The sequence below is a fragment of the Marmota marmota genome, unplaced genomic scaffold, assembly GCF_001458135.2.
Source record: "Marmota marmota marmota unplaced genomic scaffold, marMar, whole genome shotgun sequence".
NCBI lineage: Eukaryota > Metazoa > Chordata > Mammalia > Rodentia > Sciuridae > Marmota > Marmota marmota.
The window spans coordinates 7,242,458-7,255,866 of NW_026000048.1; the positions used below are offsets into that span (position 1 = coordinate 7,242,458).

General features: G+C 44.4%; 1 protein-coding gene across 4 annotated transcripts in view; it reads right to left on the minus strand.

The window, feature by feature from the left end:
• Sfmbt2 (Scm like with four mbt domains 2) overlaps positions 1–13,409 on the minus strand; it is a 218,742-nt gene that overhangs the window by 183,894 nt on the left and 21,439 nt on the right. For all 4 annotated transcript variants that reach the window (XR_007351090.1, XM_048812649.1, XM_015495184.2 and 1 more), the window contains exons 2-4: positions 10,332–10,483; positions 2,621–2,715; positions 166–406 (exon numbers count right to left, since the gene is read on the minus strand). Coding sequence is in view for 3 of the 4 variants with exons in the window: in XM_048812649.1 (XP_048668606.1) it covers positions 166–406; positions 2,621–2,715; positions 10,332–10,431 (436 nt within the window). In the remaining variant the exon portion in view is untranslated. The remainder of the gene's footprint in view (positions 1–165; positions 407–2,620; positions 2,716–10,331; positions 10,484–13,409) is intronic.

The following is a 13,409-nucleotide window of genomic DNA, read 5'->3' on the forward strand; positions in this document are numbered from 1 at the left end:
CCCCCCCCGCTGATGAAACCCAAGAAGCAATTTTTAAAAAGCTAGTAGACTTTTGCACTAAGTTCATTCAGCATTTTCTACCAGGTTCTCTGTGCCCATCACAGTGACTTCGGCATCATGAAGGGCAATCCCGTGTAAGCCAAAGCCGTCCATATGTGGGCTCACCATCTGGGGGCATCAACACCTTGTTGTTCTGGGTGCACCACCCTACGGGGTGCAGATCCGCTATGACCACATCACACCAGAAGTCAGCCCTGCGGTCCTCCCCATAACCACAGTAGCGCAGAAGCAGCAGCTGCCCGCAGGTGGTGATGATCGTGGCCACCCAGTAGGTGTCCGGGTTGCTCTTATTAGCCACCTCCAATTTCATTCCCGGCTGGAAGTTGCTCTGAATGCTGATTTCAACCTTAAGGAACAGAAACAGGAAAACCATTGTTAACGCTAGATACTCATTTCCAAAACATGACAAGAACTGCCAGAAAAAAGAGCACATGAACTCAGTATTTCTGTTGCTGTAAAACAGGAATGTATTTGTCTAAAAGAAACATAATGCAAACTACAAATGTAATGCTAAATCTTCTAGGTGCCACGTTTGAGGAAAGAAAAGATAAAACAAAAGTAATTTCAGGGCTGGGGTTGCGGTTCAGTGGCAGAGTGCTTGGCTAGCATGTGTGAGGCACTGGGTTGATTCTCAGAACCACATATAAATAAATAAAACAAAGGTCCATTGACAACTAAAAAAATAAAAAACTTTTTACAAAAGTAATTTCAGTAATATTTAATTTCTCCTATATCCAACACATTATTGTTTAACATGCAACTAATACAAGAAAGGAGAATGAGGTATTCTTTTCTTCAAATTGTTCAAATGAAGGGTCCCAAACCTACTCTTATGTTCTACGCGTGGTCCACACCCAGATGTGGGCTACACTACACACTTTTCCAATATTCAACAGTTCTGTGAGCCAGTGGATTCTGACAGACTGCCCCAGCCTAGAGTATACACTTATTTTTGTCTCCTTTTTTTTTTTTTTTTTTTTAATAAAGGGTTATACTGCACTGAAACACCAGCTTTTCTCCTCCTTCCTCCAAAAAGAGTTTTCCAGGCTTGGAGGTATCAACATTCCAAAGCTGACATATGTGCTGCTTTAAGCAGCAGGCACTTAGAGGAGATGATGGAATCAAAAATTTCTCCTCCGTGGGTCCGATGCTACTTTTCCCTTAAACCTGGCTCGCAGGCCTGGGGAAAGCCTGGGCAGAGGCCCTCACTGCTGCCAGGACACTCTACTGTGACTGCAAGGGAGGGGAGAACTAATGAATCAAGGATGGGGATGACTCCTGGAGGAAAGCTAAGGCAGGCCCTCCTGGTACAAGAAGGAAGGGAACTTTGTCAACCAGCATCTCTGTCCCCAACTGCCTTAAGGAAACTGCCAAAGCACCCCAACATCTCAAGGTGCACATGTTACCATGGCTTTTGCAGGACATTATCCACTCTATGCTAGGAAAGCTCTGGTCTTGCTATCTTTTAACATTTAGCTCTTGGGCCAGATGTGTTAGCACACACCTGTAATCCTGTAACCCCAGTGACTTGGGAGGCTGAGACAGGAGGAGCGAGTGTTCAAAGCTAGCCTCAAAAACTTAGCAAGGCCCTAAGCAACTCAGTGAGATCCTGTCTCAAAATAAAACATAAAAACATCTAGGGATGTGGCTCAGTGTTCAAGCATCCCTGGGTTCAATCTGGTACCAAGAAAAAAGGAAAAAGAAAACAAAAATATTCAGCTGTTGGGTTTCAGTAAATGGTCACCATCATAATCAACTATAATATAACGAGCCCAAATAGAGAAACAGGAATGCCATGTCCCTTTACAGGGGCACACAAATCCAGGAAAGTCTCAAGTCCTTTTCAAAAGAACTCTCCACCTCCAAAAAGATTTAAATGTTTTTTAAAATAAAGAATCAAAGTTATGGCTTCCTCACTCTGTAAGGAGCCAAAAAGAAAGTTAAAAAGTGCCCCAACCTGCTTCCGAACATCAGGTGAATCTCTGTCCTGAGCCCAGGGGAAAACGGATTTCTCAGAGTAAAATTTTCATTTACTAAGACAAGAGTCTTGCCTAAGAGCTTGGATCTTAAAAATCTCATCTTTTCCTTGCTAATGATATTGAATCGGTATTTCACACCTAAGCAAACTTCTGATAGAAACTCATTTTTTTTTTTTAATTTTCTGGGACTTGTCCTCTGATGAACAGGCTATGTGCACTATTCAAAAAAATACTGTTAATGAGAATGATCTTCGGATTAGATTTAAATGCTTTCAGCATATTTATGGTTAGTCTTCTCATTTGATTCATCTGCCCACAGATGGCTATAAAACGTATGTGTCCTTTCAAAATAAAAATATCAGTTCATGAAAACAATACACACCACTCCGCCTACAGCGAGACATTATGAGTCCCACCTACTCGCCTGGTTTGGAACTTCCTCATCTCTTTATTCCTAAGAAACCATGCCTGAATTTCCTCTTTTCTTTCTTCTTGGGAGCAGTTCAGTACTTGGCCTTTGCCCTGCACACCACCACCACCCCCGCCCCCGCAGGTCACAGGAAACCAGCTGCTTCACTTACATGCTTGAAGGATGTGTGAGGAGCTGCCCGAGCACCTGTCTCTTCCAGATACTCTCCCCAGTTAAAGCCGATTTCCTCCAAGCTTGAACCTTCTTCTGTGGGGGAAAAAGAAAGGAGCATCAATACAAGGGTAGAGGATGGGAGGCACTGGCCTTTGACTGGGACCAGAAAACCAAGAGATAAACTCATTCAGTGGGGTTTAGGAGGACACTGCTGAATTCTTTGCAGAGCTCCAGTTTGTTGACTGTAGAGAAGGTGACCAAGGAAGAAAACTGGCCAGATCCTGCTTTGACCCCACCCCCAAAGCCAAGAGTAACCTTAGAGTTCTCAGCAGATGAATGAGGCTTATCTAAGGCTGATTTGCTACAAGGTACTGTATTTGTTTGAAATTAACCATGGTAGACACCCCAGGCTTTGGGAAGGCTGGAGAATGGAGGAAAGGAACATTCAATCACTGAGTATACCAATGATACATACTGACACCAACCCTATCTGCCCAGTGGCTGCATCCTGGAGATGCAACTCTCCTTGACTGTTAGTGCCATAAGGGATGTTAGAAACAGGGACTCCAGCAGGGCAGGGTGGCACATGCTTCCTAGCAACTCGGGAGGTTGAGGCAAGAAGATTACAAGTTCAAAGCCAGTCTCAGCAATTCAACAAGGCTCCAAGCAACTTAGCAAGACAGTATCTCAAAATAAAAAAATTAAAAGGGCTGAGGATGTGGCTCGGTGGTAGAGGAGCCCCTGGATTCAACCCCCAGTACCAGAAGAAAAAAAAAGAAATAGTGACTCCAGTGACATTTGAGAAGAAAGAAAATGGAGGGTCCGGGACTATGAGCCACCTGGCAAGCCAGCAACAGAAATACAGCAGCTACCAGACACTCCTGATGCCCAGTCATGGACATGTCTCCAGCTGGGAGAGAGCTCTAAGGGCCACTCACACCAGTTTCTCCAATCACAAAAAAAAAAAAAAAGAAAACTACAGTCAAATGCACAACACAGGTCTTAAAATCATAACTTTTTTTTTTTGTACTGCAGATTGAACCCCAGCCCTTTTCATTTTATATTTTAGGACAGAGTATTGCTAAGTTGCTGAGGCTAGCCTCAAACTTGCAATCCTCCAGCTAAAACTTCCGAAGTCACTGGGATTACAGGCATATGCCACCATGCCCTGCTAAAATCAAAACTACTTTTAATTTGCACAGCTGTACAAGGTCAGGTGCTAACGGAAATCAAGTAATTCCCGAAACATTTGAGGCTGCATATAAGACATCATTTGTATAATTGAAAAGCACCAAGTAATGCACTGTAAAAAGTAGATGGCATAAATGTCACCCCAAAGAGCTCAGAAACTGTATACATTATTTGAATCTTTTTTTAGGCTATCATAAGGAAAGAACATACAATAATAAGAGCTGCCCAAATATGCAAACAAGAACTTCAAATGTATAGATTCTCTTCCACAACAATATTCAAGGGATGCTGATGTTCAATCCTTCTATCTTTTATAAACAAGAGCCAATTTCACTGGCCAAGGGTAAATACTGCTTTCTAACATGCTGACTAGCATAAGAGTACTATATCTAACAAGTGGCCACCCAAAGAAAGCACAGTTTTATTCTGGAAAATACCGCAGAGTGGCACCTGAAAACTCTGTCCCCACTACCTTCTCCCCATACAGTACTAGGCATCAATTACTCAATCTTGGAAAGCAGTTTCCAAGGCACTAATCAGATATCAACTCAGCACTATGGGATTTGCCAAAATCTCCTCGTGCAGTATCTGAGGACTGCAAACCTGCTGGAGACAAGAGTCTGGAATGTCTTCTCACCCTACTTGTCTGACCTCAGTCACACCCTGCCTTCCTGCAGCCCCTGTGAGCTGTGATCACAACACCACTATGGGAACATCCTATGAGCCACAGTAGGCTTGGGTGTCCACACTAGGTGCCCAGTATAGCATGAGCTCATAATCCTGCCAAGAACCTGACAGATGGCTACTCACAGAAGAGCTAACAGAAGCTCAGAAAGGTTAGAGAATCACCCAATCACAGGGGGACTCAGAGGCAGAGTCCAATGCAGGCCTCCTAATTAGGAAGCTGGAACTCTTAATAACTGGTTAAGTCCCAAGTTTTCAATTCTGCTGAGAGCCACAGCCGAGTCGGAATGGCCCCTGGCATTTTGCCAATAGTATTGGTTGAGAGGGAGCCATTAAGATGATGCTGGATTGATTCAATTGTATATTAGACCTTTACTGTCCACCTCAGTGCCCGCTACTTTGGAGTTCTCGGGAGGATTGCCTGGGGAGTTCATGTTGGTTGGGGAAGTTCCGGGAGAGGGAGTTCCAGTTGGTGTGTGATGTGTTCCTGGAGGAGCCGCGTGGGTGGCGTTAGAGAGAGTTCCCGGGGAGTGTGCTGGTGGAGTTTGGAAATAAAGTTTGTTCCTGCTTGAGTGGCTCGTGATTTGTGCCCAGCCAGACTGCGCCACAATTCCATAACAATGCAATGAAATTTACACAGATGGATTAGAATAGGTTGGAAAAAATACTCTAGAGCTTATATATCCTATATGTACATAGGATATGTATATATATATATACACATATATATGTATATATATACACATACTTATATATATTCAAATGTTTTCATCACTCACCTATTTTCTCAAAAGAACAGAATTCTAAAAACATAACATTTATTTTCCCAAGTGAAGCTGTTACAGATGTCCCATATCTGAGATAATAGGACTTATTGGGTTAAGAGGCCTTCCCCTCATTCTTCTGCCTGCACTAGGCCTCAGAAGCCTCCACCACCTCCACCCATTTATCCGATCCGTGGAACCCTCCAAGGCCAACCCGTAACCGTGTTGGGCAGCATTAAAACATTCCACAGCCAGATGCACCCGATGCGGTAAGCAGGAGGCAGCAGCCACTACAGAGAGAAGCCAGTGGAGAGTCTGGAACCTGCTTATGAGGAAGAAGAGGAGGATCTGGGAAAAGACGCTAGGACTCAGCAAGGGAGAGTCTGGCATTGCAGACCCTGAGAACAACAGCTGTGGAAAAGGGAAAGGGCTCTCTTGCTGGGCAGCAGCCAGTTCCTTCACATCAGGAACACTCACAGGGCAGTGGAGCCACAGGTCCCTGGCCACCACCTACCCTGGAATCCGAAAGAGGCCTGGTGAACCTCATCAGGGTCCCTGGCCAAGAGTGGGTGATTTCACCACTTCAGATCAGGGCTGCCAGGGCTGGTTTCTCCCTTCACCTTTGAGACCATTTGTCGCAGTGTTTTAGCCTTCATACCATTCTAGTCTATGCTTCGTATTTTACCAAAAATATGTTTCCACCAAATTTAAATTTATTGCAAACTCCATTTCTAGTCCCTCCTCAGGTAGCCAGCTGTGCGCTCCTTGGTGCTCGCTTGTTCATTCAGTCAAGCTGCCCAGGAGGTTAGATGGTCCACTGTATCTCCCCAGCAGCCAGGGAGGCAGTAGGCTCGGCTACTCTGCTGGCCTAGGGAAAACACTTTGTCAAATACCCCAAAAGTCAGACCTAGAATGGGACTTTAAAAATAAAAACCTTACACCCAGCACTGGTAACCTTAACCATGCTGTTTGAACAATAAAGCCACATACAAAATTTAGGGTTAGGCATAATAGAGCCTTTAAAAAACTGTCCCACACAACCCTGAGGCCAGGACTCCCCAAGCAGCTGGTTCTCCAAAGACATTTCAATGAGCAATAGATAAACACACACCGTGTTTACGAGGAGAGGTCTCATAAACCCAGAGCAAATATTTACAGCTGATCCATAAACCTCTTAAACCCATAAACATTTTATCAAGGAAACTCTGACAATCTCCCTCCACCATAAATGAACCAGCAGGGAGGCACTTCCCATGATGTCATGAAAACCGTCTATGAAAAGCCACTAAGAAAATTTCACAATTTAAGAGAAAAAGCAGGCATGTTCATTAGTGGTGATCCAGAGTTCTAGAAAACAGAAAACTATTTGTGAGACCAGAATATTCCATAATGAACATAAAAAGCCGCATTAAAAGCAGGAGAACAAGTGACCTTGGGACGCAAAATGCAGTTAGCAAATAGCCCCTACGTCTTTTTCTTAGGTGGTAAAATCTTGGGTTTGAACAATTTTACACTCTGAAATGAGGCTGACTTCACAAGCCTGTAACCACCACCCAATGAAGAAACTAAGAACCGGCACCCTTCAGAATGAACAGAACCTCACTGAGGACCTTCTTGGGTGGTGTGTGTGTGTGTGTGTGTGTGTGTATTTTTTTTTTAATGTGGAGAGAGACAGGAAGAAGACATTAAATCTCTTTTATTTCAAACACAACAGCTAGTTCATTTCGCACTACATAAGGTGTACAAAGTAGTGCAGCTGTGAGCAACTGTAGGAACCAAGGCCCCCTGCACTCCAGGAGGGACAGTCATCAGAATGCAAAGGTCCTTGTGGCTATCTCAGATGGCCACAGTTTATCTAGGAGGGAAGAAAGCAAAAACCCTCTTCCCTGGGGAAAGCAGCAACTCTTCAAAAGAGCAACTCTTTAGAAGATAGGGAACAATACTGCCAGGTCACAGATCTGGACCTCAGCATGGCAGTCCTGGCTTTCTCTGAGAATGCTGACTTCTTTTCTTCCCAAACACAAGAGCCTGTGGCTCTGCAGTTAGTATATTCCCAGCACCAAGGAGAAAACAAGACGGAGGCAAGCCCTCCAGTGCCCATCTTTCTAAGTGCCCATCCTTCTGCTCTGAGGCTTGCCCAGTCTAAATATGCCGCACACTTCATCCACAGACTCCACCAGGAAATTACACTTACCAAGCCTACAAAAATATGTCAGGGAATGTATTTATCGCTATGTCAGCATATTGTTCTGCTTGCTGCTAGAGCAGCCACCAAAGTCGCCTAGAGTTCCCACGATCAGGTTTCCGGTGCACTTTGCTCCTCCTACACCCGGGAGGAGGCTGTCCATCCTATCTGCTGGGAATGCCTGCAGTTCCTGGGCTATTTCATCTACCTGTGCTTATTCCAGTGGCATAATCCGTGTCCCTGGGAGGAGAAGCAATTTTATATTGTGCCTACTGCATTTGCATAATGGGTATCCATTGCTGATCCCAACCAGGATTTGAATTTTCCTTAGGAAAAAAAGTCAAAATTCTTTTTTTGTTTGTTTGTTTTAAAAAATGTCAGTTTAATGACAGCTGGGGTGCAGAGTGGAGGGAATTGAGCAACAGAAAAAAAACTGGTGAACAACCAGGTTAGGTCTTTCATTCTTTGTCCCCACACTTTCCTTAGAGAAGGCTGCAGTCACTTAAGTGCAGTCACTTGCTGGGAAGATGAAGCCCTATGTTACATAACACAGGGAGAGGACAAAGGAGGAGTGGGAAAAAGAACTAGGAAGAATGTGGGCTGTGCCTTGTCCCATGGGAGTGGGGATCAGATTCCGGCCAGCGCTTCAGAGCACCAGTTCCACAGCCTGAGGATGCCTGACATGAAGTCCTGCTTCCAATCACCACCCGAGTAGCTTTACCTGGACCAGTTTCCTCATCATGGAAATGTGGATGATCAAAGCAGTCACTCCTCTGTATGTTGAACTAACACACACACATAAAGGACTCAAAATGTTGAGTGTCTGCCCTATGGTCAGAAGGCAAGCTCATTCACAATCCATGTGGAACCCACTGAAGAACTCTGTCCTTCCCTTCTCTTGGAGTGACTAGCCCACAAATCTCATCAGGAAACTCTTCCCAGGGAAAGACCCTAAGCACTAAGACTGTACCCAGTGGGCCCCAGAATCAAATATCCCCACAACTGATTCTAGAACTGACAATATTTTATGTATGAACAGGTTGGCAAAAAAAATAATAATAATAAAAACACATGGGGCTGAGGGTATAGCTCACTGCTTGATTGCCTAGCATGTGCAAGGCCCCAGGTTCAATCCCCACAAAAACTAAACAAATAACTTGAAGACTTATACTTGACTCTGTTGTTTGATTTAAATGCTCAAAACTAGATTTGAATTTCTAAAATGAATTCAGCCTCTGCACTCTACAAAGTTTCAGACCCTAGTTTTAATTTGTAGCACCATCTTACCATGCAAGTGGGTGCACATGGAAATTCCAAAAAGAAGTGACATATTAGCTACACTAAGGGGCAAGGGGGGCGTATCTGGCCAATGTCTGAAATATGTAATGATAATTTAGAATTATTGAGAAATGCTGTTTTTATTAAGCATATGAGCATCTTGTATGTTTTTAGGTCATCCAACACACAAGAGCAAGCAACAAAGTAAGTATATATGACAGGCTTCTGGCCTGGAATCCCCTGGCCAATGAATCCATCCTCGCTCTAACTTCCCATAGTTGGAACCATCCTCAAGGAAGTGTCGGTACAAACAATTTTCTGACAGCAGATTATCATTGATGAGGTTCAGAATCTGCTCAGGCAAGAGAGAGTACGGAGAGATATTGAAGTTGCATGAAAATGAAAAGCCAATACACAGTTGGCTTTTAAAAGCACACCACTGTCAATGGTTCAGCAACACACGTGATGTGTGCAGATGATATACTACGAAACCACAGCGAAAGCTCAGGAACTCCAAGAATGGAAAATAACCTCACTTGGAAAATACAAGAGAGACTTTTAAAAGGCACAAATGGCTGGGCGTCCCCCTTATTTCAGGGGCCTCCAGGTAAAGATACAATTTGAGAAACTTAATCTAATAAATTCAATGACACCAAGCAATCTGTCATTCTGTCATTGACTTGTCCAATCAAACTGTGAAGACAAACTTCTTTAGGCAAATGGTCAAATCTCCCACTGAGTTGATGAGCAACACTATTTATGTGAATCCACCCCTGCAGGTGTTTATGAATCACAGGGCTAAGCTGTCCATAGTTAATTTGCTGCTATGTATAAATAAAGTATCCTTTTCAAATAAGCCCTTTAGTGTGTAAGTACTTAGAAACAGACACATTTCTAAATCCACTAGTTAAATATTAAAATCCAATCAGAGGCTGTTTGGGGGTGGGGGTGTTAGTTTTTTGCTTTTTATCAGATTTCTTAAAGGAGGTAAAACTGCCACAGAAAAAGCATATGATGGGAATCTCTTTCCCATCACACACTGCAGCCTCAGGGATGCACTCATCCTTCAGAGAGCCCTATGTCTGGGCAGATCGGGTTCTCCTGTCCCTCTGTGGCTCGGTGACAGAATTCTATTTCCCAGCCTGCCTTCCTGGGGCACAAACATGGGACTAACTTCTAGTCAAAGGGTTCTGAGCAAAAGTGGCATCTGTCCCTTCTGAGCTAGAGCAATGAACTGCTGGCTCAAGACGCGCACGCTCCGCATGCCTCCATTGTGGCCAACCCTGGGTGCTCTGGGTGGAACACTGCACCAGGATGTCTGCCAGAGATGGCGTCATGATTTAGGAACACCAGTGGCTGAAACCACCGAGATTGAGAAGGGGGCATCACCCCCCACCTGCCAACCCGTTCTGCCTAGTACAGTTGAATTCACCTTCACCCCAAGTTTAACTTGAAAGCCGCTGCATCCTTAGGAACAGGAGGGCAAACCCCAGGAACAGGCAGAATTGTGGGCTCTAGAAATACTGCCCACATTGTTTCCAGAACATTTTGGGAAGATATTGGTCAAGAAACCAAAAGCCAGAAGGATGGAACAAGCGAAGTCCTACCTGAATCAAGGTCTCCGTTGCCGTTAGCTGAGCCAACGTGCTTTTCTGGGGGGGAAGATGAAGGGTCCTGCATGCTGGAAACTGGCAAACTGTTCTCCATGCCTAGTGAGTAGGTGTCTTCTTCCCTTAGTTCATCCTGCAGTGAGAATTATCTAAGAGCAACCAAAAAAAAAAAAAAAATCAGAGCACTTTAATTACCTTCATTACATTGACTTGTTTCCAAGTCTTATAATCCCATCAGAGTTGCTAGAAACTCGCAACACTAGGATGCAATGTCATATTGGTAACATCAGGAATGCAGACTACCGAGTGCATCCCTACATGGGACTAAGCCAACAACAAAGTTCAGAGCATAGCAAAGCTATCAGTTTTCTAGAGGTCATACTAATAGGGACACATTTTCACCAACAAACAGAACCCACATTTTAATCCCCAATCCACCATGGTGACACTCCACTGCCCTCTTGATGCTGTGAAGCAGCAGATGCCCCTCACTGCAGCATCCCACGCGTGGGTCCTGCAACACTGTGTCTTCACTCATGTGTCATAAGTGCTCTGCCACCAAAACCAGTTCTGGTACCAACATTTGCAAACAGTGTGCTTTCTGCCAATCAGAAATGGAGACAAGAGGTTCCCTGTAATGGTACTGCCATTCCTCACTTGCATTCTGATATGACTGGCAGAAAAACAGAGAATATCATAATCAGTTCCCACAGAATTCTACAGTCTATGCTCATTTATGTTGCAGCCTAGGAGACTCCAGGAGCCATCCCTTCCAATGAGCATCCTGGCCTGACTCTGGTGGTTAGACACAGCCACGTGGGATTTTATAGCTTTTATTTGTTCAATGTTCTCTTTCATTTCTCTGCAGATAAAATTTTAAATCAGAAAAAAGGCAAGAACAGAAGAAAAAAGGAAAGAACATATTATAGAGTACCCATAAGGCATCTTTAAGAATGCCACACCCTTCTTTAGACGCACACACACACACACACACACACACATCTTTGGTGCTATTTAGTTTACTTTCCTAGAAAATATTTTGAGGTTGTACCAAAATCAAAGGTTCATAAGAGGGTTCATCATTTGGTGGCGTGGCAAGGAAAAGGGTGAAAATTGCTGCCAGGAAGAGACTAGAATACCAGGAGCCCAACCCTGGGACTTAGTTGCTTGCATGTTTAACTATCCACCCACTGCATATAACCTACTACACCAGTCCAAGCATCTTCGTTCTACAGAGGTAAGTTCATGATCACTCCAATGGAAGGTCAATCAAAGACCCAGGGCACCTGTGAACAACCACAAGCTCTGGGCATGGGGGCTGGCCATATTTTATCACTCTGAGATGAAGTCAGCATCAATAATATATACACAACTTAAATTAGGGCTGTCCAGGAAATGTGCGCATATGGGTTAAAGGCAGAGCCCCAGGTGCAAAATGACTCCTTGGCTTGCTTCAAAACCACCTGCAATAGGTAAACACCATGCCTAGGACCCACTGATATCACCGTGGCACTGTGTGGGAGAAAGCAAGCCAGGACAGTCTTTGTCTCAGCTCTCTGGGAGCTTGTACCTAAAATAGGGCCAAAAACTATGGTCTACACAAAAAAGACTTGAACCCAGATGGAAACTGGGTTTGCTGCTTAGTAAATCAAAAATTAAAATTACCTCACATCCCAGGTGGGTCACGAGACAAGCTCAATTTCTGAAAGCTTACATAGAAACATCACCAAATACAGGAACCTACTGAATATTGAATATAGATGGGTTCTGAGATTATTTAAAAGAGAGGACACTGGAAAACAAGTCATTTATTCTTGAGACTGGCTCACTTCACCCTCTGGATATTGGCTTCCTAACATGACCCACATGAAGGTGGACAGAACAGCACTGTCTCAGGAGCTTTCCTTCAAGACTCATCACAACAGGAACACACGAATCTATAGACAGCGACCCCCTCTTCCACAAAAATGAACCCATCTGAGCTGGACACAGTAGCACATGCCTATAATCCCAGTGGCTGGGGAGACTGAGACAGGAGGATTGCAAAGCTCAAAGCCAGCCTCAGCAACTTATCGAGGCCCTAAGCATCTTAGAAAGACCCTGTCTCAAAAAGATTTTTTTTTTTTAAAAAAGGGCTGGGGATGTGACTCAGTGGTAAAGCATCTCTGGGTTCAAATGCCCTCCCCAAAAAAATCTGAACCCACTTGAGAGGCAGGTATAGAGGGCAAACATCACCTAACACCAAACGCCAGTGCTCAAACCATCTTGGAGGAGCCCATGTGCTGCACCTTGTTTCAGATGCTTCCAGAGATCTCCTCCCATATGTCTGCACACGGCAGACCACTAGGGGAACAAGGGCTACCAGGGACTCACAGCTCTGTGTCCTGCTTGGATTTCACAGTGGGTGGCAGTACCCACCAGTTTTATGCCTATTGCCACTGACAATTAGGGAGCAGTCACTGATGAAATCTTCAAAGCACTTGTCCTCCACTAAGCTGTCATGAGCCAAGAACTGCTCATGGGCTCATGAGTGCAACTGAGAAGCAGAGCACTTGCCTGGCATGTGCAATGCCCTGGGTTCCATCCCCAGCACCACAAAATTAATTAATTAATTAATTAATAATTACCTCTGGACAAGCAAGTGCTTGTAATAAACAACATGTGTGCCTTTAATAAAGCATCTGATAGGTGCTGACATCACCTGGCCACCAGGACGGACGTGATAGCAGTAGGCTGTTAGTTCACAGGTCTAAGAAGAAAACCCAAGTCACTCGGAGTGGGCAGAGGGAAGGGAGAATATACAGAAGTAGAACAGAAAATCAGAGAGGGAAAATGCCCAGAGCAACTAATGATAAGAGGAAAAGAAAAAGTCAAGTAGGAGCCTAGGCTTAAGAGACTCGGAGGGTAGAAGATACTAAACATGGGGGCAAACAGTGTGGCAGATCCTCCTAAAACTTATCCACAGGACTGTGTGGGCAAGCAGCATTAGTGCCATTCCCTCCAAATACTTGCTGCTCCCCTATCAATGACAGGCACCATTCCAGGCACAAGAAGACACACAGAACCAAACACACA